Raw genomic sequence first — 24,756 nt, 5'->3', positions numbered from 1 at the left:
TCTCACCACTCACCCCTACTATTCACCACACACCCTCACCACTCACCCTCAACATCAACACTCACCCTCACCACTCACCCTCACCACTCACTCTCACCACACCCTCAGCAATCACCCTCCCCACTCACCCTCACCACACACCCTCACCACTTAACCTCACCACTCACCCTCACCCTCACCATTCACCCTCAACACTCACCCTAACCCCTCTGCCTCACCACTCTCCCTCACCACTCACCGTCACCACTCATCACTCACCCTCACAACTCACAACTCACCCCTCACCATCACCACTCACCCTCACCACTAACCCTGACCCCTCACCACTGACCACTCACCACTCACCCTCACCACTAACCCTCACCATCACCACTCACCCTTACTACTCACCACTCAACCTCACCACTCTTCGTCATCACTCACCCTCACCACTCACCCCTCACCCTCACCACTCACCCTCACCACTCACCCCTCACCATCACCACTCACCCTCACCACTCTCCCTCACCACTCACCACTCACTCTCACCATTCACCCTCACCACTCACCCTCACCACTCAACCTCACCACTCAACCTCACCACTCAACCTCACCCTCACTACTCACCATTCATCCTGACCAATCACCACTGACCAATCACCAATCACCACTCTCCACTAACCCTCACCACTCAACCTCACCACTCACCCTCAAAACTAACGAATCTCTCACCACTCACCCTCACCACTCACCCTTAGCACTCAGCACTCACCCTCACCACTCACCCTCACCACTCACGCTCACCACTCACCCATCACCACTCACAACTGCCACTCACCCTCACCACTAACCTTCACCACTCACCCTTACCACTTACCCTCACCACTAACCCTCACCATCACCACTCACCCTTACTACTCACCACTCAACCTCACCACTCTTCGTCACCACTCACCCTCACCACTCACTCTCACCATTCACCCTCACCATTCAGCCTCACCACTCACCCTCACGACTCACCCTCACCACTCACCACTCACCGTCACAACCACCACTCCGCGTCACAACCACCACTCACCCTCACCACTCACCCTCACCACTCACCCTCACCACACAGCACTCACCCTCACCACTCACCCTCACCACTCACGCTCATCACTCACCACTCACCCATCACCACTCACAACTGCCACTCACCCTCACCACAACCACTCACCCTCACCACTCACCCTCACCACTCAACCTCGCCACTCACCCTGACCACTAACCCTCACCACTAACCCTCACCACTCACCCTCACCACTAACCCTCACCATCACCACTCACCCTTACTACTCACCACTCAACCTCACCACTCACCCTCACCACTCACCCTCACCATTCACCCTCAACACTCACCCTAACCCCTCTCCCTCACCACTCTCCCTCACCACTCACCATCACCACTCACCCTCACCACTCACCCCTGACCATCACCACTCACCCTCACCACTAACCCTGACCCCTCACCACTGACCACTCACCCTCACCACTGACCCTCACCACTCACCCCTCACCATCACCACTCACCCTCACCACTCTCCCTCACCACCCACCACTCACTCTCACCATTCACCCTCACCACTCACCCTCACCACTCAACCTCACCACTCAACCTCACCCTCACTACTCACCATTCATCCTGACCAATCAACACTGTCCAATCACCACTCACCACTCACCACTAACCCTCACCACTCACCCTTACCACTCACCCTCACCACTAACCCTCACCATCACCACTCACCCTTACTACTCACCACTCAACCTCACCACTCTTCGTCACCACTCACCCTCACCACTCACCCCTCACCACTCACCCCTCACCCTCACCACTCACCCTCACCACTCACCACTCACCCTCACCACTCACCACTCACCCTGACCACTCACCCTAACCACTAACCCTCACCATCACCACTCACCCTTACTACTCACCACTCAACCTCACCACTCTTCGTCACCACTCACCCTCACCACTCACCCTCACCACTCACCCCTCACCATCACCACTCACCACTCTCCATCACCACTCACCACTCACTCTCACCATTGACCCTCACCATTCAGCCTCACCACTCACCCTCACCACTCACCACTCACTCTCACCATTCACCCTCACCATTCAGCCTCACCACTCACCCTCACGACTCACCCTCACCACTCACCACTCACCGTCACAACCACCACTCCGCGTCACAACCACCACTCACCCTCACCACTCACCCTCACCACTCACCCTCACCACACAGCACTCACCCTCACCACTCACCCTCACCACTCACGCTCATCACTCACCACTCACCCATCACCACTCACAACTGCCACTCACCCTCACCACAACCACTCACCCTCACCGCTCACCACTCACCCTCACCACTCACCCTCGCCACTCACCCTGACCACTAACCCTCACCACTAACCCTCACCACTCACCCTCACCACTAACCCTCACCATCACCACTCACCCTTACTACTCACCACTCAACCTCACCACTCACCCTCACCACTCACCCTCACCATTCACCCTCAACACTCACCCTAACCCCTCTCCCTCACCACTCTCCCTGACCACTCACCGTCACCACTCACCCTCACCACTCACCCCTGACCATCACCACTCACCCTCACCACTAACCCTGACCCCTCACCACTGACCACTCACCCTCACCACTGACCCTCACCACTCACCCCTCACCATCACCACTCACCCTCACCACTCTCCCTCACCACCCACCACTCACTCTCACCATTCACCCTCACCACTCACCCTCACCACTCAACCTCACCACTCAACCTCACCCTCACTACTCACCATTCATCCTGACCAATCAACACTGTCCAATCACCACTCACCACTCACCACTAACCCTCACCACTCACCCTTACCACTCACCCTCACCACTAACCCTCACCATCACCACTCACCCTTACTACTCACCAATCAACCTCACCACTCTTCTTCACCACTCACCCTCACCACTCACCCCTCACCACACACCCCTCACCCTCACCACTCACCCTCACCACTCACCACTCACCCTCACCACTCACCACTCACCCTGACCACTCACCCTAACCACTAACCCTCACCATCACCACTCACCCTTACTACTCACCACTCAACCTCACCACTCTTCGTCACCACTCACCCTCACCACTCACCACTCACCCTCACCACTCACCCCTCACCATCACCACTCACCACTCTCCCTCACCACTCACCACTCACTCTCACCATTCACCCTCACCATTCAGCCTCACCACTCACCCTCACTACTCACCACTCACCGTCACAACCACCACTCACCCTCACCACTCACCCTCACCACTCAACCTCACCACTCAACCTCACCCTCACTACTCACCATTCATCCTGACCAATCACCACTGACCAATCACCACTCACCACTCTCCACTAACCCTCACCACTCAACCTCACCACTAACCCTCAAAACTAACAACTCTCTCACCACTCACCCTCACCACTCAGCACTCACCCTCACCACTCACCCTCACCACTCACGCTCACCACTCACCCATCACCACTCACAACTGCCACTCACCCTCACAACAACCACTCACCCTCACCGCTCACCACTCACCCTCACCACTCACCCTCACCACTCACCCTGACCACTCACCCTCACCACTAACCTTCACCACTCACCCTTACCACTTACCCTCACCACTAACCCTCACCACTCACCCTTACTACTCACCACTCAACCTCACCACTCTTCGTCACCACTCACCCTCACCACTCACTCTCACCATTCACCCTCACCATTCAGCCTCACCACTCACCCTCACGACTCACCCTCACCACTCACCACTCACCGTCACAACCACCACTCACCCTCACCACTCAACCTCACCACTCTTCGTCACCACTCACCCTCACCACTCACCCCTCACCCTCACCACTCTCCCTCACCACTCACTCTCACCATTCACCCTCACCATTCAGCCTCACCACTCACCCTCACGACTCACCCTCACCACTCCCCACTCTCCCTCACCACTCACTCTCACCATTCAACTCACCATTCAGCCTCATCACTCACCACTCACCGTCACAACCACCACTCACCCTCACCACTCTCCACTAACCCTCACCACTCAACATCACCACTCAACCTTACCACTCACCCTCACCACTCACCCTCACCACTAACCAATCTCTCACCCCTCACCACTCACCCTCACCACTCACAACAACCACTCACGCTCACCGCTCACCCTCACAATTCACCACTCACCCTCACCACTCACTAATCACCACTCACAATCGCCACTCACCCTCACCACTTACCCTCACCACTCACCCTCACTACTCATCCTCACCAATCACACCCTCACCATTATATTTTTGCCCCAGTCAACGCCGGATATTTCCCATTCGTAGCAGTTTATATCAACTCTAAAACCAACTTATATTAAACGGGGACAGCGCGATCCTAAAGTAATCTACAACCTTCGATTAACCCTTTGTGCGATTCAAAGAATCGATTCCTGGCATGTTGGGGCTTTACATTTTGAATGACAGAGTTTTATTTTCATTGGTATGTTATGTTTTAATGTTTTCAGGAGTTTTTTTATTACATTTTTGCCCCGGTCAACGCCGGATATTTCCCGTTTGTAGCAGTTTATATCGACTTTAACCAACTTATAGTAAACGGAAATCGTCCGATTCTAAAGAAATCTACAACCTTCGATTCCTTTGCGCGATTCAGAGAATCGATTCTTGGCGCGTCGGGTTTAAAAGTAATTACACAGTTGTATTTTCATTGGTATGTAATGTTTTAAAGTTTTCAGAAGATTTTAAATGTATTTCCCCCCCGGGCAACGCTGGGTATATCGAGTTTATACCACAAAGTCGTCGCTTGACACGTGTGGGGTGTCGAGGCCTAGTACCGTGCAGAGCCTCCGGCCTCGCCTAGATTGCCCATTCGGCTGAGGCTGGGTACTGGGGCCTTTACCCCCCCCCCCGCGCTACAATAATACTGTCTAATCGCTATAATTTTATTATCTACCGACTCTATAATAATAATTGCACACATTGGGGTGGGGGGGGAGTGAAGAGGACGTGAAACTTTGATGAATGTACCTCAGAGTCGCGTGTTAATGCGTGTGCATATTTGTAACGGGAATTAAAAATGGCGTCCACCCCGCAGCGAAGGCGTCGCTGGCCGTTGCCAGGGGCAACCGCCGTGGTCCGCGCCGGTCGGCAATAGTAAATAAATAAATAATAGTAAATACATAAATAAATATCGCTCTCAATCGATAATCGGACCGATTTAAAGGCGACGGACGAAAAATCGGAAATGCCTACGTTCACCGCGGGGCCGGGGGCGTGCCCACCTGCAAAATTTGTTCTTCCTAAACCCCACGGCCCGAGCGCCAAATCCCTCCAAAGCGAGCGTACGCAGAGGGACAGACGAACAGACGGACAGACAAAAAGTGACGTTTATAGGTTAGATTTAATAAAGGATTAAAAAATATATTCGCCTGTGGAGGACGCGGGGATCGATCGTGCGACCTTTGGCATGGGAAGCGAGGGCGCTACCAACTGCGCTCCTCCGCCAGGTCCTGTGGAGGTGTCACGCTCTGGGCTCCTACACTGACGTTCAGCCAAAGCCATGAATGAGTTCTATTTGAATAAATGTAAAATATTTGTTTTTGCCTAAACAGTGTAACATTTTGGAAAAAACATTTTCACGAACATTAATTGTCACGCACAGCGAGTCTGTGTGCAAAATGTCAGCTCGATTGGATCACGGGAAGTGGGTTAAAAACGACCGAAAGATTTGCACGGTCCTAAGCAAGCAAGCGAACTTAATATAAAGGATTTAAAAAAAAACTACCATAGGACCTCAAATCATAGATCACATTACCACCAACTAGGGCAACATTTTTAGTGGTTTGTAAAATACATAATGTGGTTCCGTCGATCGATGTTAAATATTTTAAATCTCCTCCGGTTCCACCCATCCACCCACCCCTTTTTCTGCTCCTACATTCTGCCTTCATCACTTGACAAAGGTTACCACCACCAATCACGGCGGGTTATGTATGGGGGGGGGGGGTGCTCTGAGTCGCTGATTTAACGTCTGAAGCTGCTTTGAAGCGAATCCTCAGAAGCCATGCCTCCCTGGCTGCAGCATCTGCTGCTGCTCGTGCATTGTATCGTATTCGTGCCGGTGGCTGCCGATGTTTGCCTCGATGGCAAGCACTGCGGGTCTGCCCAGTGCTGCCTCTATTCGTCCGGGTGGGATTGCTGCCGCTGGGAGAAGGTACGTGCTTACGTAGCAATGTTTCGGTATGAATGTGATCGATAGGAATGCAACAAAGGGTTACGGTTTTGTGGTGCGTTTAAATCGTATCCTTACAAAGAAATGCATGTTAGTGTATCACCCGACCACACACAATTCCATTGTTGCCATGAACACCGCCTACTCATCCTGAAAAAAAAAACATCTTACTAATCTTATTCACGTATCCGTGTCTGCGTGCTATACAGTATTGCTTGTGTTGATCAAATTCAAATATTTATATATTGCTTTGATTAAATATTCAACCGATTGTTATATCATGGCAATGTTATAGTTGGTGAAGGAGGAGGCCGGGATTGGTTCAGATTTCACTCACGACTGATGTTAGCCGTGGCCCGGAATCGTTGTGCACCACGTGTTTGAAGGGGGGGGGGGGTCAGTGTTTGAAGGGGAGGGGGGGTTCAATGTGTATGGAGTGCACCACGTGTTTGAAGGGGGGGGTTCAGTGTTTGAAGGGGGGGTTCAATGTGTATGGAGTGCACCACGTGTTTGAAGGGGGGGGGGAGGTTCAGTGTTTGAAGGGGGGGGGGTTCAATGTGTAAGGGGTGCACAACGTGTTTGAAGGGGGGGGGGTTCAATGTGTAAGGGGTGCACAACGTGTTTGAAGGGGGGGGGTTCAGTGTTTGAAGGAGGGGTTCAATGTGTATGGAGTGCACCACGTGTTTTGAAGGGGGGGAGGGGGGAGGTTCAGTGTTTGAAGAGGGGAGGGGGGTTCATTGGTTCAATGTGTACTGGGTGCACTTACAGTATTATGTTGACAGTAGCAAGTAGATAATATTCATTGGCGAGTTAAGCAGGTATAATATTTTTATATACGACCCTCAACATTCACGATCACGTAAATTGCGAAAACATCAAAGTGTGTGCGTCGTGGTTTAACGCGCAAATATTCGAGCTGCGTGTCCGCGCTCGGCAACAAGAAGAGCATCATCATGGCAATGTCAAGAGCAGCCAGGGTCAGGATGATTGTCTTGCATGTTTGTATATTGAACTTCTTTCGCACCGTACATAACCAACCGTGCTGATGCGTGTATCCAACAGCAAATATTCAAAATGCAAAACAATCAATTATTTATATAAATAGCTGACCATCACTGTACGGTAATAGAATACGGCACAGGTGAAAGATGAAACCCCTGAATTAAATTGATTGCTCACACCACTGCTGCATGGCTGGGTGGCCTCCACTCGAGAGAGCGAGTCCTTTTCGAGGGTGTTTGGCCTACTCTTCCACAAACTTTGCCCCACAGGGTGTTACAACTGACGAGCCAGGGGATCGTACTGTCAACGTCAGTCTTCTAACTCCAGTGATACAAATCTCATCTCGGGAGCATCTTATCCAGTGTAATTGAACGCATTTTAATTCAGTATTCCATGCAGAACATAGTACATTGCAGTGATGAACAAGCTTACGAGCAATTAGGACTTCCCTGTTTCTGACTTGTTTAACGGATTTCAACACTTCCATAGAATACCAAAAAATAAGCTCGACAAAGCTTCAGTAACAAATGTCATTTTCCTGGTGACAAATGTGTGTCCAAACTCGGCTTTAAATAGTTAAAAACGAAATCCCCTTCTTATAGATTCGCAGCGTCTTTTCACAGTTGACGTTACATGTACCCCTGATGTCATTCGAAATGCGTAGGCCAATGTTTGCCAGCATCGTGCTCCAAAATTGTTAAATTGGAAGAGTTACAATTTACTCAATTAGGATCACACATCTACATCATCCCCTACTGTGCAACTACTGCAGACTATACTATGAGACCTCCTTTACCAGTGGCAAAATATAGTAATAGGTTTTAACCCTTAAACTGGTACAAAAAAGGTGTCAGTTTTTGTACCAGTTGAAAGGGTAAAAACCTATTACCAGAGGTGTGGACTCGAGTCATGTGACTTGGACTCGAGTCAGACTCGAGTCATGAATTTGATGACTTGCGACTCGACTTGGACTTGCATAACAATGACTTTGTCCCACCTATGAGATGTGGACTCGAGTCATGTGACTTGGACTCGAGTCAGACTCGAGTCATGAATTTGATGACTTGCGACTCGACTTGGACTTGCATAACAATGACTTTGTCCCACCTCTGCCTATTACTATACTGCAGATTATGTCCGTGAAACATAGTGTGTCGTGATTGGCTCGCACTATAAGTGCAAATTATTATTAGATATATGAGACAGCTGTAATTTCATACTCTTCTCACAATTCTGTATTCGGAGCAATAAAAACTATTTTTTTATTTTACCAGGTAAGGACCACTGAGCATATTTTGCTATTTTTAAATCCTTTATGTTAAGTTCACTTGCTTGCTTGCGCGCTTACGACCGTGCAAATCTTTCAGTCGTTTTTTAACCCACTTCCCGTGATCCAATCGAGCTGACATTTTGCACACAGACTCGTTGTGCGTGACAATTTGTTTTCGTGAAAAATTTTTTCCAAAATTTTACACTTTTTAGGTACATTTTTTTTATATTTAATTACCAATTGCTTAATGGTGGCAGGCAATCATCTGACCCATAGGTGGCAGCCATCTCAAGCCAGAGGATGAGAGGACTCTAGCCGCCCGTTTCAAAGACCAATGTGGGCTGGGTTGTGGCCCATTGAACACGCATATAAAGGATTTATAGTGAAAAACTTTGTTTTTACGGGTTAATTTTTTCAGAAGCGACCGAGCCACAAATTATATGTTGAAACAAGCACAGCCTGCGGCGGCCCCCAACAGGCTGGTCAAGTAAATCGTTACGATCCATTCACACAGCGTGCGGTGGGCCTTAATCCAGCAATGGATTTAAGCACCCAAAAAAACACAGTACTAATGTAATTAGAACCGTGTGCATTGTTTGTCAGATTAAATTTTCAAAGAACTCACCTTCAACTACTTATTAACGGAAAGGCTTGAGACACGATCGGATGTACGGCTGATAGTGATTTACGATTAAAAAATTAACCCGTTAAAACAAAGTTTTTCACTATAAATCCTTTATATGCGTGGCATCGGTTTTATTGTATTATTCATTTTTGTTTTTCTTGAGTAAGAGTTTCATTTTTATCACATTGGTATTTAAAATTAAATATAAAACAAAAATTTCCTAAAAAGTGGAAAATTTTTGAAAAACATTTTCACGAAAATAAATTGTCACGCACAACGAGTCTGTGTGGAAAATGTCAGCTCGATTGGATCACGGGAAGTGGGTTAAAAAACGACCGAGAGATTTGCACGGTCGTAAGCGCGCAAGCAAGCAAGCAACCAAGTGAACTTAATATAAAGGATTATGTTTCAAGTTTCATTGATTAGGTATAGCCCTGTGAGCCATGCGGCTCTTGAGTCGGGTGCAACCGCAACAAACAAAATATGAACACAGAACATCTTAAAGCGACGGAGCGCACCCCGGGAGTGCGAGCCTCAGGCGGCCATCAGTGGAGAGCACGGGGCTCCCTCAGGGCAGCAGTGGAGAGAGCACGTCTGGTTCCCTCACGGCAGCAGTGGAGATAACGCGGCTCTCCCTCAGGGCAGCAGTGGAGAGAGCGCGGCTCTCCCTCAGGGCGCAGCGGACAGAGCGCAGCTCTCCCAGAGGGCAGCAGTGGACAGAGCGCGGCTCTCCCTCAGGGCAGCAGTGGAGAGAGCGCGACTCTCCCTCAGGGCAGCAGTGGAGAGAGCGTGGCTCTCCCTCGGCAGCAGTGGACAGAGCGCGGCTCTCCCTCAGGGCGCAGCGGACAGAGCGCGGCTCTGCCTCAGGGCAGCAGTGGACAGAGCGCGGCTCTGCCTCAGGGCAGCAGTGGAGAGAGCGCGACTCTCCCTCAGGGCAGCAGTGGAGAGAGCGTGGCTCTCCCTCAGGGCAGCAGTGGACAGAGCGCGGCTCTCCCTCAGGGCGCAGCGGACAGAGCGCGGCTCTGCCTCAGGGCAGCAGTGGACAGAGCGCGGCTCTCCCTCAGGGCAGCAGTGGACAGAGCGTGTCTGGCTCCCTCACGGCAGCAGTGGAGAGAGCGCGGCTCTCCCTCAGGGCAGCAGTAGACAGAGCGCGGCTCTGCCTCAGGGCAGCAGTGGAGAGAGCGCGACTCTCCCTCAGGGCAGCAGTGGAGAGAGCGTGGCTCTCCCTCAGGGCAGCAGTGGACAGAGCGCGGCTCTCCCTCAGGGCAGCAGTGGACAGAGCGCGTCTGGCTCCCTCACGGCAGCAGTGGAGAGAGCGCGGCTCTCCCACAGGGCAGCAGTGGACAGAGCGCGGCTCTCCCTCAGGGCAGCAGTGGACAGAGCGCGTCTGGCTCCCTCAAGGCAGCAGTGGAGAGAGCGTGGCTCTCCCTCAGGGCAGCAGTGGACAGAGCGCGTCTGGCTCCCTCACGGCAGCAGTGGAGAGAGCGCGGCTCTCCCACAGGGCAGCAGTGGACAGAGCGCGGCTCTCCCTCAGGGCAGCAGTGGACAGAGCGCATCTGGCTCCCTCACGGCAGCAGTGGACAGAGCGCAGCTCTGCCTCAGGGCAGCAGTGGACAGAGCGCGTCTGGCTCCCTCAGGGCAGCAGTGGAGAGAGCGTGGCTCTCCCTCAGGGCAGCAGTGGACAGAGCGCGGCTCTCCCTCAGGGCAGCAGTGGACAGAGCGCGTCTGGCTCCCTCACGGCAGCAGTGGAGAGAGCGCAGCTCTCCCACAGGGCAGCAGTGGACAGAGCGCGGCTCTCCCTAAGGGCAGCAGTGGACAGAGCGCGGCTCTCCCTCAGGGCAGCAGTGGAGAAAGCGCGGCTCTCCCTCAGGGCAGCAGTGGACAGAGCGCAGCTCTCCCAGAGGGCAGCAGTGGACAGAGCGCGGCTCTCCCTCAGGGCAGCAGTGGAGAGAGCGCGGCTTTCCCTCAGGGCAGCAGTGGACAGAGCGCGGCTCTCCCTCAGGGCAGCAGTGGACAGAGCGCGGCTCTCCCTCAGGGCAGCAGTGGAGAGAGCGCGGCTCTCCCTCAGGGCAGCAGTGGAGAGAGCGCGGCTCTCCCTCAGGGCAGCAGTGGACAGAGCGCGGCTCTCCCTCAGGGCAGCAGTGGACAGAGCGCGGCTCTCCCTCAGGGCAGCAGTGGAGAGAGCGCGGCTCTCCCTCAGGGCAGCAGTGGAGATAACGCGGCTCTCCCTCAGGGCAGCAGTGGACAGAGCGCGTCTGGCTCCCTCACGGCAGCAGTGGAGACAGCGCGGCTCTCCCTCAAGCCAGCAGTGGAGACCACGGGGGTCCCTCAGGGCAGCAGTGGATGGAGCACGGCTCTGCCTCACTCTCACTCACCCGTGATCACGTGACGCACTTCAACCAAATGGGGGGGCGTACATGTTTGGGAGGGGCGCACTTCTGGTTGGCTGCTTGCTCGCGGTCACGTGACGCACTTCAACCAATCCATGCCGCGTTAATCACAGAATCACAGAGCTGGGTGTTTATATATTAGCATTTATCACAGCCAAATACTCTAAATGCACGAAAGGAATAACCGGAGGACCTGGAGAAAAATCCACGCGACCATGGGGAGATCATGCAAAATCCAAATATAGAGGCGTCAGGGTCGGGATCGAACCCACGACCTCCTGTATACCAGACGAGGGAGATAACATCTCGCCACCATGGCGCTGTAATATGATTTCATTGTACCATGGCGCTGTAATATGATTTCATTGTACCACAGCGCCCTGAATATAAGTAATATGCTTCTTCTACACGTTTGCTCCACTCACATGGGGTCCGCTGTCCTTGCCAACTTTCTCCACGCTGTCCTGTCCTGCGCCATCTCTCTTTCCGCTCCTCGGGCCACCATGTCTAATTGCGCCACATCGCCCCTCCCCGCCACCTCTTCTTCTGCCTTCCTATTGATCTCTTTCCTTTAACTTGCATCACTTGCACCTTCTGACCTACATCATTTTCCTGTTGTCTCTCAACATGACCGAACCACACCATTCTTTTCTCTACTCTTCTCTGTGATTTCTACCACCTTGGGTCTTCTTTCACTTCTTCATTTCTGACCCTGTCCTTCCTTGTCAAACCCAACATCCACTGAAGATTGTGCTTATATGACCTGAGAGACACCTGTCACATTTAAGGCTGCCCTTTCAAAAGCCTCAAGCTAGTCTCACTGTCCCACCCCAAAATCTGTCAACGAAGACGAAAGCTGTGCTTGTTCTGCCTCATGGCAGGTGTGGGGGTGTGTGTACACAGGAATTTTCTGTTTTGGATGTTGAATTTGGTCACGTGACCAGGAAGTTACGATTTAAGATTCCCTCTCAGCCACGCGGCAGGGTGTCAGCTATTACACAGAGTACAAAATGGTGGCACAAATAGTGTCCCAGTGAAGACAGGTTCAACTGCTCATTGTGGGACTTTAAGAAGCATTGTCTGTAAGTTAATTTCTGTTCTTATAATGCTGGGAATGCTGTTATAATGTTAGAATGACCGTTATAATTCTGTAAATGCCTTTTATAATGCTGTTAAATTGTTATGATAAATATGAGGCCTAGTTAACGAAGCCTGCAACTTTCCTTACTGTGAATGTTACTTGTAATTGAATAAGTCGAGTCAGACTCGTACCCATGTAACCTTATTGCGATCTTGAGAGCAAGGATGATGAAATATCTCATCCATAGTTCAGTGTTATGTATGGTGCTGTACATTTGGGCTTCAGTATGGTGATTACACGATGTGCCCTTACTTAACACAGTAGCTTACTCTCTTGTATAGCTATTCAGTACTAATGTCGGTGCCTGGTCCATCCAGGATCTATTGTTGAGTTTCATGTTATCTAAGACAATGTTATGATGCTGTAGTGTCCATTCATTGTATTAATATTTCCAATTATTAACAGATGTTGTATTTGCGCTGTGTTTTTACATCAGTTTTACCTCGTTCAATTCATTAAATACGTTTGGAGTCGGATGTTCACCCTGGCTCTGAAGGTTTATTGAATGCGAGGTTATCTACTCGGATAGTGGTGCAACGCAACGCACAGCGAGGCCGAGACAGTGCTGCTACAAAGATGTCAATGTAGGTGCATGGTTGTAGCATGGAACCGGTCAAGTATGACGTCCCAGAAATGCCATGAACACCATCTCTAAGGTGTCCATTTTAGCACATAGTCCAGCAGCCTCAATTCGAGTATTTATTTTCTCATTATCATCATTGCACATACCACTGAAGGCCTCTCTAATGTGGGTGTAATTTCTCCATGGTGCCTTTGTTGACTCGGCCCAAGCACTCCGAGTACTGGACAGCGATTTTAATGTCAGTCTGACATCTGTCTTCCGAAAGACTTTCCCCCATCTGTGTGTGGATGAAGAGCAACATGTGTACAGTGACTGCAACATGTAAAAAACTCGTCGGCCTCTGGGCTACTGCCATCTAAGGTGTTAACACTAAGTTAAGTGAATGCGCTGCGCAAGGCACATACATCAGGTGGGCCTGTAGCCCATTGTATTTTCCTGACATGTTGCTTACATTGTCATATGACTGACCTCTACAGTTTGAGAGGTCCAACCCAAGGCCCTCCACCTTTAAAGTCACAGTCTGCTAAACTTTTACAAGTGTGGCTCTCAATTGGCTCCACTAAGAATGAGTCAAATTGTGGTAGCAATTCTAGGATGCTAAGGAAATTACCGTTATTGTTTGACCCACACCGTTCATCATCTCCCCTAAAAGTAAGTCCTCTTTCACCCAAGAACTTGATCACTGCTACAACTCTTTTCAATGTCCCTCCAGTATTTACGTTCCCCATCAAGTTGCTACATGAGATCTGCATCTATAGCACTGCCCTTTGTCCACTGGTGCAAGGCAAGCATGCATGATCTGTGTTCTGCACTCTTTTCGTGATCCCCTATTATTTCAGAGTGCTTCCAGTCACTGAACCCCTGACTAAAGCCATGAGCTTGCTGGAGAACAGTTTCCATGCAAAACAGTGCACACACAACTTGTTCAGGGTGAGTACAGTAGCCACTGTCTAGAAACCTTCTGCCCATTTGGCAATATACAGTTCAGAAGTTCATTGTTGAAACCTCTAGTTTTTCCATCAAGCGCTCTATCTCGGACTGAAGCTGGGTATTTTTCACTGCGGGTTTGGAAGGGGACTGCTCCTCTTTCATTAAGCACCGACTTAACAATATCACTGGAAGTGCTTTGCCATCATGCAGGGTCAGTGACCTCATAGCACCAGGAATGGCTTGGTTGCTGATTTGATTCTTGTGAACTGCCTAACTGCTCCTGAGGTGGAAATGATGGTTCTTGTATACCATTTGCTGTTGAGGGTTCACCTTAAAAGGATGGCTCTGGGGGAGTGACAACATTACTGGAAACTGAACTAGTGCTAGTTTCTTCCTCACAGCTGACAATAGTCGCAGACGTCTTGATGAGCAACACTTTTATTAACAGCAACACAACATAATTTAACCTACACTCGGGTGTTGAACGTCCATCTAACCACGCTACGGCAGAACTAGACACGGTCCCCCTATCCCGGTCCGGACCACGAGCTGGGTCCCGGATCGCGTGGCTAGAGGCTTCTTCAACCCGACGTGGATCTTCTCTCACCAACAGACAAGAATCCCGAGCCCCACACGGGGCCCCGTTATATCGGCACGGGCTGGGGCTGGCTCTGCCTCTCGCCCTGCCCACCTTCTCAATCTCTCTGGCCCTTTCCCGAAGGCTCCTCAGAGCCCTTCCATACCACGTGACCACCCAGCAGCCCCCGTCCACCGGTGGCCCCCCTCCAATATCATCCGGTCACGTGTCGGCAGGTCAACCAGCGTATCATGTCCCAACGTACAGCGTAACCCTGGCTGGCTGACATTCTCTCTCGCTCCCTCACCGGGAGCCCGCACCGCACACTGTACGTGGTGTCACTGCGCTAACCAGCGCTCGCCCAAGCCCCGCTAGGGCTGGTACTACGCCTAGTAACTGGGCTGCACATAATGACAACACATCCGTCGTGGCCTCGCAGACCCGGCACCACACAGTGACATTCGCAGTCACTACATCTGTAACATGATTACAATATGATACGGATTGTGAGGCGTTTTTATTTTCTGGAGGGATTTAAATAATATTCTGCCATGAAATTACGACAGGAGCGCAAATTGAAACATGTGAGCACTTTTAAAATTGACCTTTGTGAGGCTTCTGTATTTCTTACTCCCAACCCTTCAGTGTGGCCATTACTGTGTAGACTGTATGCGAGTTATAGCTGGTGTAGAGCGGTACCCAGCCAGCAGCCAGCCAGGAAACTCGAGGCATACATTATTTTTATTAATAGTAGTGTAGTGACATAGAACGGTCACTACTGTGTTGGCCCGTACGAGGGCTGGGGGCCCCAAGGGGGTGCCTGGGGGGTCACGTGCTGGAGGGATCGGGACCTTCCCAGAGGTGGGGGAAGTGAGGCGTGTCCTGGGAAGGGAGGCGTGGCCTGGAGAGAGCCAGCCACGCCTGGGCGGAGCCGGCCACGCCAAAGCAGATATAAGCGTGGTGTGAACGCAGAGCAAGGCTGTTGTATTGTACTCCAAAGTGAAGACAGCATCGGTCGTCAAGTCCCGAGTCGTCGTCCTGGGCCAGGCAGGCCGTTGCCTGCCTGGTCCAGTCTGTGTCGTGTTCCAGAGTGTTAGTGAGTTGAGGAAGGTGGTCACCACCTTATGTACAGTGTTATATTACTTACCGTTTAATAAATAGTGTTGCCTCCAAGCTGCGTGTGTGTGCACCTAATTCGAACCTACTACAGTAGTATGATGTCACAAATACCAAATGTACTCGACAATGTTGTGTTATTATTTAAAGTTATGTTCGTTGCTTAAGCCCAGTATAGCAACCAAGCTGTGTTTCACCTTCAGATTGCGTTAATCTGCTGTGCGGCAAAGCTGCAGATTATCGAGCGCTTTTCACTTTATCATGCCCATGCATTCCTACTTCCCCCTGTAGCGTGACCGTGACCTCTGCTCATACACAAAGGGTAACTGTATATGCAGTTACCCACACGCACTCGAAAGAGAACATGTTTAAACGCCGCTGCACAGAATGAGACACCAATGCGATCTGCTTTAGCGCTCAGCCCCCGTTTATATTAGAGTAGAGATATATTACACATTGAGCCCATCGCTTAATTTAACGATTGTGTACGGGAGGGCTGGTGTTGAGCCTTGCGTAGTTTGGCGTTGCACTTCCCTTAATGCGCCCAAACATCTCCTCCATCCGATACTTGTCGGCAATGGTTAATGTGCGTTGTGTTGAACTTATTTTGGTAGCGTGTACGGCCATATCATCGTTGTTCGGAGGTGCGGCGTTGTTCAAAAACAACCTCCAGACCGACGTTGGGAGGCAGTGAGAGAGATAGGGGGGAAGGAGTGAGAGAGATATGGGGGACTGAGTGATTGAGAGGGGAGCACATTGCGGGTCTGATCTTCTGATCAATGACGAGGCGGTGAATTCTCAGAGACCATGGCCCTCTGGCAGCAGAGACAACAGCAGCAGCGGTTGTTGCTGCTGCTGCTGCTCGTGCCTTGTAACGTCTTCGTGCCGGTGGCTGCTGATGTTTGCCTCGATGGAAAGAACTGCGGCGCTGCCCAGTGCTGCCTCTATTCCTTTCGGGTGGGATTGCTGCCGCTGGGAGAAGGCAAGTGGGGAGCAGTGGGTTTAAGTGCATCTACATTGCTGTCAAACCCGTACGGTTTTTACTTCGTATTGTTTGTACAGGGAAATTGAGTTTTCAGGTCCATACGGCGTACAACCGTTTCAATACAGGCAATTTTGTTCTTGTCTATTTTTTGCGTTTCTCGCTTGTGATGGGACTTTGTGGGATGAACGTTGAGATTTACAAGGGGCACGGAGTGACACATAAGGTCTGAATTGGTCTGTAATAAGGTTAGGGCACTGATAAGGGGTTGACAGGTATGTAAATGTGTGAAACTATATCGTGCATGAGTCATTGGTGGATAATCAATTATGAATCTGGCAATATATAAAATGACTATGATAACATTTACATCTTATGTTAACTTGGAACGATATAAATAAAATGACCTTCTAAACGCATTGATCGTACGCAACGTAGTTTTCCAAGAATGACTGGCGAGCGCAAACATTGTGTAATGCATGCAGAGGCGTCCGTTGACATTTTTATTATTATGCGTATATGGCTGAATTAAACACTCTATACCTTTTTCATGCCGTGAATAACTCCACCTCTGCAAACGTGCCGAGTAGTGGTCTGGGTGTAGGAGGGAGACATTCAAAACTACATATCACCAGTGCTGGCCTTCTTAGACTGGTTCCCGGAAAGGCGAAGAATCGGTTTCAAGATGTTACTGTGAACTTTTAAAGCATTGAGATCTCACACCGACTTATTTTCGACACCTGTTGCATCCTCACACCATTTCGCAACCTACGCCCCTCGGATCGTGGCATGTGTATTGTCAGGGGCCGCACGTCAGAGGCCGCACTAAAGTCCACCAGGGGCCACCTTGCAATGAAGAACACTGCGCTGTGAAATCACTCATCTATAACACCGTATTTATCCTTTTAAACCTTGGGCGGACAGCACTATGAAACAAGACGGTGTCCGCTGTACTTGATAAGGTAGCACTCGGTTGTTGAAAGAGGTGAAGCATCCGTGTGCAGCCAAGGTCAAACTCGGTAGATGCCCACCAGGCAGTTGCAGGCAAGTGCGAGGTTCACCGTGAGGCAAAGGCCGCACTTGGTCTTGACCGGTCCAAATATGCAAGAGTACTCTCAGAACAGCCACGCAAAACTCCAAAGTTGTCCGTTTCTCCAGGCAGGTCTTCTGGATTCTCTTGATAACTTTCCACGTTGTTGTAAGGCATTTTTTGGTGAGGCTGGGAGCAATATGTCTGAAGATAGTGGGCACCTCATGGCCTCTCGAACAGAATGTCTTCTGTCACCGGAAGACTCAACCAAAGGGGAACCTGCTTCTGGAGGCTATGGCTTGTCACCACTCCATATTTATTCATGAAATATCTGCCAACTCTTCCAGGAGAGCCCCCCCCTCCTACCCGTTATGGACATTGTGGCCATATGATGACAGTCCATCATTCTAAACAGTGGGATGTTTTTTTGTGTGTGCTACGTGTTCTCATCCTGGAACAGATTGCTGAAGATAGTGACGTCATTCCAGCAGTCGCTCTCTCTCCTGCGGAATCTGAAGACTCCATCGACTGCTCCGGCCCCATCTGCTTGCACAGTGGAGAACCACTCTGCTGTCCTGCCCCAGCAGTACGTGGCTCATGCAGTAATGCCGTACAGCATTAAGCATCGATTTGAAAGACTCATAAACTGTTCAACGTACAACTGAGCCATGCCAGGGCCGTGCTGAGCATCCCCAAGTTGTTTTTCCACTGCAAAAGTTGGGCCGTGCCACTAACGTCAATTGCAACAAATGAGTCGAATCACGTGTAAAAGACATGGTGATGCTGTCTCCTCACAGTGTACTGACATCACATGCAATGAACATGTCATTTCTGGCCTTGCTTGACTCTGAGAAAGGCCAGGTGTTTCGTGAGGCCAGTTTTATCACAGTCTAGTTCCAGCTTGCCAAAGCAAATACTTTTATAATCAATAGATTTTCAGTTTATTTAAACATTTTTTTACTTCTAGATCAACATCTTCAGCCTGTGATGTGTACTATGCCAGAGAAAGCAAAGATAAATGTATGAGGTGTAAATGTATAAGGTTTACTCCCAGCCATAAATTAAAGGTAGTTTAACTGCAACCACAGAGGTACATATGGCTGCAGAACTGACATGTGATTCAACAATGTGTTTGCTTTTGGATTTGGGAGCTCACATGCATATATACTTGTGCTGATGAAAGATGGAGCACTTTAAACATGACTGGGGCCTATTCTAGAAACATAATTATCCTGACGTGTCATCAGCAGTGTGGTGTGTCAACAGCATTCAGAGCTATAACATGCCACACGACTCTTTTATTATTTTGCCATAGTAAATGCTAAATTAACAGAATTCTGAATGGATGGCGCAGCAGGAGAGGTGCACACCTTCCAATCGGAAGGTTACAAGTTCAGATCCCAGTCGGCTGTTAACCGAACTCTTCAGCAACAGTGGTTGTCCTTTTTGTGTAGATTCTCTCCTGCCATTGGAGTGTGGACTTTCCACCACTGGCTCAGAACTGCAAACAGAAATGAGCATAGTTTTGCACTCAGCTGAGCAGGAAACCACTTTGAGTTGAACATCATATAACCCTGATAGTGAATGGGATTACTGCCTCTATGTTACAGTGTTAAAATACTCTCAACCTTTTCATCTTGATTTTGTTGCAAACATCTGATATACTCGTGAATCGATCTTGGCTTTGTGCTGCCCAGGGTGTTTGCTGTACCGATGGAAGAGCATGCTGTGCTGCAGACAACACATGCATCACTGTTGAGGACATGCATGTGTGTTACCCTGAAGGCGGCTGGAAACGCACAGGTATTTGCTAACAATGCATGCATACATGCCAACACATGTACAGGCAAGTAAATAAAAGACACGATCCTTCATTTCACAAATGTTTTCTTTAAATTCGTGTGCATGAAAGTACACAGTACATTCCTAAGAAAAGGTATGTGTTTAAACAAACTAAATTTGCTTATAGGTTAGTGCTGAACTGTCACCGCTTATATCCTGGGTTTGAAACCAGGCAAACTTCCTGTGATTAAACTAGTTATAGATAGATATAGATATATTATTTATTTTAGCAGAAAAGCCCCAATAAGGACTCTATTTCATGGGTGTTCCACAATGGTACAGACGTTGTAGAGTACAAATTTTAGTTACATAATCACGGTCGTGATACAAACATCATTTTGGTACATGATTTACATCCTTACAAAAATAGGGAACTGGTCGAAAATGTGCAAACAAAGCAAAGCATGTCTAAATCCTTTGACAAACAAAAAGGACGAAGAATAAAGGTCATTCAACACAAATGGCATGCGTTCAGTCGCGAATGACTGCATTCACAACACAAGGCACATCTCTTTAAGCGAGTTTCTGCAGTTTGGCTAAATTCCAGCTACGAGCATTAAAACATTGGTTTATTATCATGCAATGGACATTACTGCTGGTGGCAGAGCAGATGAGAAAGGGTTGCCCCTTACTGTATATACCAGAGTTCACTTGGTTATGTTTTTATTGTGACAAAAAACCCGAGCCTAGTACAACGCGCCAGAGGCCGCTGGGAGGGGAACAGAAAAAACTGCCGGGAGGGGGTCTAGTCGGCAGGGCAGGGCCGTTCTTAAAGGAGAGAGTGTTTGACCTGCTGCCGTGCGTGGGTGGGGCATTAAAGTTTAAATGTGGGGGAGAAAAGGGAGGCGAGAAATAACGAACATGCTAAGATGGGGGAGGGGGGGGGGTAATAAAGGAACGCTCTACAAATATAATTTACACGCAGCTTACGGGCGGATGTTAACTTCCCTTCATTCTTGGGCCTGTCTCCATTCGTCCGTTGAAGGGGTATGCCCCTCTTTTTACCCGTTTCCCATCTGCCGACCTCCTCAACCCTTCCCATCATGTTAGACTCCGTAGGAAGGGGGACCACCTTGTCTCAAATTCCCATTATTTCCCTTTATGCTTGTGGCTCAGGTGCTCAATGCCCGCTTGGGCTAACAGGATGTTGTGCCAATGTTTCCATGAGGGAGGGGTTCATGGTCCTTCCAGTTATCCAGAATGGCTTTCCTGTTTATAATGTTGAAGGTTGGGAGTAGGGCGTGTTGGTGTCTCGAACGGACATTGGGTTTCGGGCTCCACAGGTGTAGTTTCAACTGATGGGGAGGGGTTGGTGGTGCAGATGTCGTTAAAAAAGGCCTCAATCTCCTGAGATAGTTTCGTGACATCTGGGCACGATGAAAAGGCATGCAAGTGGGATTGCACTGTGCCTGGGGGGCATCTAGGGTAATTGGTGGGGGGGGGGGGCCGCCATGAATTTCCCTGCTCTTTCGTTTGCAGTGTAAGTGCCGTGCATACATTTCTACTATATGAGCCTCAGTGGCATTGACCTTGGGCCAGATCTCGGGGCCTGCCAGATTTGAGACCTCTTCTGCGATGGAACCTCTTGGGACAGGCTCCTATTCCAGAACTTTGTGGTCGCTAGCCTGTTGCCGGCACCCTCCCCGCCTAACAGGCAGTATGCCTGTGAAGTCTGTATTTAGCCTTTGGCTCTTTAAGCCAGTCTATGATTGGGTGAGGAGATCAGTATTACTGCTGCCATTGAATTCACTCGTACGAACTGTTTGTATTCATCCTTCATATGTTCAGGTCAGCCGACAAGTGCAAGCCCAAAACAGCATCAGGAAGGCTGCATGGATGACAGCGGCTGTCCGAAGGACAAACGTTGCCAGAGAGTGAGTGGCAGTCATCAGGGCCAGTGCCAACTCTCAGCCGAGGTCAACCCCTGGACAAAGATGGAGGTGGCATTGCCCACCCTTACGACAACTGCTGCAGCTGTTGTCACCAAGGCTGCTTCCCTGCCCTGGGAGAAGCAAGTGACCAGTGTCTCATGTGCAAATCGCCGGTACTGCCCTGGCGACAGCACATGCTGCCACCTCCCTGCTGGATCGTGGGGATGCTGCGGTGTGCCAAACGTAAGTGTCTGTCCGCTTGTCACTGCTGCAGGTCATCATCGCATTCTGGAAGCATTAATGCAGACACTGCTCCCATATGTTAAATATTGCAATGCAGTGACATGACTGGAGCGCTATGCTACGGTGCCTGACTGAATTTCAACTATTTTATTGTAACGAAGCTTCATACTCATGTTGGACAGCCCAGGGTACGCATAGCCTAGTACGTTTCTGCATAAGATCTTGTATTTTTAGCTTGCGTCCTTTATGTTTTTGGAGATTCTGGTGTGCAAACATGTGTCGGACTCCCTCGGATCATATACAGCAGCAGTGTTGGGGCCACCTGTCCATGAGAACATTACTCAGCAGCACGGGAGGGCTTGGGCCCCTCCTACTAGAAAGCAGTGCAGCTCTGCTGATGCTAGTTCCTCTATAAATCATAATGACCTCTCTGAACTTTGCAAACTGTGCCTTGAGCAGCCACAACCTTGTGCCCAGCTGCTCCATCATTGACTCATCTGCCCAATCTATTAATAATAAAGGTTATTTGAAGCTTTTGTGACTGCAGGAATCCATACTTTTTGGTTCTTTCGGTAAAGTCACGTAGGTATAAAATAAAATAAATCGCGACGTTTCGATCGCAACACAAGCGGTCATCCTAAGGCGGTTCAGCAGTTCCACTGCTGGATTATATTTTTTCCACCTGAGGACGACCGCTTGTGTTGCAATCGAAACGTCGTGTTTTATTTTATTTTATACCTACGTGACTTTACCGAAAGAACCAAAGAGTATGTAATAATAAAGGTTTTTGGGTTAGATCCCGTGTTATTTATGTGTCGCAACCCTCCACTACCCGACATGGCCAATCAGTATAAAATGTGTCACGTTGACAAAAGACAAATATTTCACCACTTTAGCCCACCGGTGCGTTGAAGAGTGGATCCATAACATTTACAATTTGAGTCCGACATTTCGCTGAAAATTACATCCAGCATCTTCGGGCGATTTGCCAGAATAGTCAATGCTTCCATGTATTCATACATCCAGAATGATGACGTGGTAGTTGTACGAGTATATTTCATTCATTCGATCAGGATCTAGTTTTAGAATGCAACATTTGCAATTTATTTTAAACGTAACTTAAATGTTCGTAATAAGGTTTTATTACGATTAGGGACTTATTAATAGAAAACCGTTGAAATTGATCAAAGGATTCCGAAAAGTTGTCATTTGTAATGCAGCATTGGTCATGTTACATTTAACATTGCAAATGTAGCATCGCTTCCTCATCAAATTAACAAAAATATACTCTTAAAACTGCCAGTTGGTCATTCTGCATTCTTTTGTGGACATGAGTGATGGTTTTTTTTGTATGTGTGTACACACACACACACTTTACTTTCAGGCGGTGTGCTGTGCTGACGGGGTGCACTGCTGCCCAGCTGGTCACGTGTGCATGGAGAAGTATTGTATGAAATCCAGCGAGGAAAATTCTGTGTTGGTGAAACCATAAGGATTTCATACTGTGGCAGCCCAACTTCTCAACAGCTACATCCTTATGGAACTTTCCACCAGTGCTGAAGTTGTATGCATCAAAAGCCACCTCCCATCAATGCCCCGGCTCCAATTTTAACACACAGTGAAACTCCTTATGTACCCTCCTATTATTTGAGTGAAATTGTGCACGCCTTTAGCGTTGTCCATCTGTCCATCGGGTCATAATTATCTGGAAAACATTTGTCAATAAAAATGTAATGTTAATATAAAGTTGTGTTGCTATTACGAACGTATCCTGCAGCAAAGCATTCAAATTGATCGAGGGGGTTTCTGAGAAATTGTCTGAAAACACCAAGCGATTGTGAAGAAACCTTTCAGTCAAGGCGCACCTCGCCTCATTTGCTGATGACATCATTACTTCGTGAGATCAACTCATCATGTGTGGGAATCCTGTCTTGATATCACAACTCATGTACTTGAAAGAAATTGTTATTTTTGATAATTAAACATTTTTTAAGGACATGCTTGTTGGAAAGCGTCACGTATTCAATGTGTATGCATGATTTTTCCTCTTAATATTGCTCGTGTATTTTTTGCACGGATAAGAGGAGTAATTCAGAATTAATGGCAATGAATTCATAAATTCATCATTCGAGTGTTGGTCATGGCTAACAGTGACAAGTGATATATTAACCAGCTGCGAGTTTTTAGCCAACCCACATTGTGGGCAGCAAAAAAATAGTGCAGTAATTTGCTTTGTTGTACTGTACTATGCCCACCTTCACTAACCTGCACTGGCCAGCATGGTGAAGTGTAGTAACTTAATCCTCACAACGAAGATATGATCAGCACTGGTGTGGGGGGGGGCAGTGGTAAGGAATCTAACTCCGATTAAAAGGTTCATAGCACAGTATACCAATCACTGTGCCACTGCTCCCCATATTTAATTTAATAATTTAAAATATTACATTTATAACTAAACTTCCCTAAACCTCCACCAATAAAGTACACTCTTGCACACCTACCGTGAGTCTTTTATGTTCATAAAATGTGTCGATGCTGGGGGAATTATATATGGATCGGAAGTGAAACTTCACGGGGAGGGTGTTCTAATTCTATTCTTGAGTATGATGGCAATATCTTTCATGAGCTAAATCCCAATGTCGAGGTCTATTAGCCACGACAGGGCTTCGGGAGATAGTTTGTGTAGTTTTGTTATTTCTCCTTTGATGGAGCACAGACGACAGGTGTTAACTCTTCGGTTCATAGCTTGGGTCACACTCGCAGTGTGGCTTGTCTTTCATTTGCTATTCATGAAGACGTGTGCATCAGCCTGTTGATGCTGC

The 24,756-nt window shown here is 48.9% G+C and overlaps 1 protein-coding gene across 2 annotated transcripts; it reads left to right on the top strand.

The window, feature by feature from the left end:
* The first annotated feature begins 6,107 nt into the window (after positions 1–6,107).
* On the top strand, positions 6,108–23,930 carry LOC144721652 (uncharacterized). 2 transcript variants are annotated; one of them, XM_078599464.1, is made up of 5 exons: positions 6,108–6,314; positions 18,439–18,564; positions 19,676–19,781; positions 21,609–21,934; positions 23,319–23,930. In XM_078599464.1, exons 1-5 carry the CDS (start codon positions 6,165–6,167, stop codon positions 23,424–23,426), a joined length of 816 nt encoding a protein of 271 aa, XP_078455590.1. In that variant the 5' UTR covers positions 6,108–6,164; the 3' UTR covers positions 23,427–23,930. The 2 variants fall into 2 exon arrangements, 1 of the variants encoding a protein (XP_078455590.1); XR_013585943.1 differs by lacking the exon at positions 6,108–6,314 and adding an exon at positions 12,599–12,701.
* Positions 23,931–24,756: the final 826 nt, after the last annotated feature.

The sequence above is a fragment of the Lampetra planeri genome, chromosome 12 (assembly GCF_965212315.1).
Source record: "Lampetra planeri chromosome 12, kcLamPlan1.2.h2, whole genome shotgun sequence".
Taxonomy (NCBI): Eukaryota; Metazoa; Chordata; class Hyperoartia; order Petromyzontiformes; family Petromyzontidae; genus Lampetra; species Lampetra planeri.
Note: the sequence above shows the minus strand (reverse complement) of the source record. Positions and strands in the feature narration are given on the sequence as shown.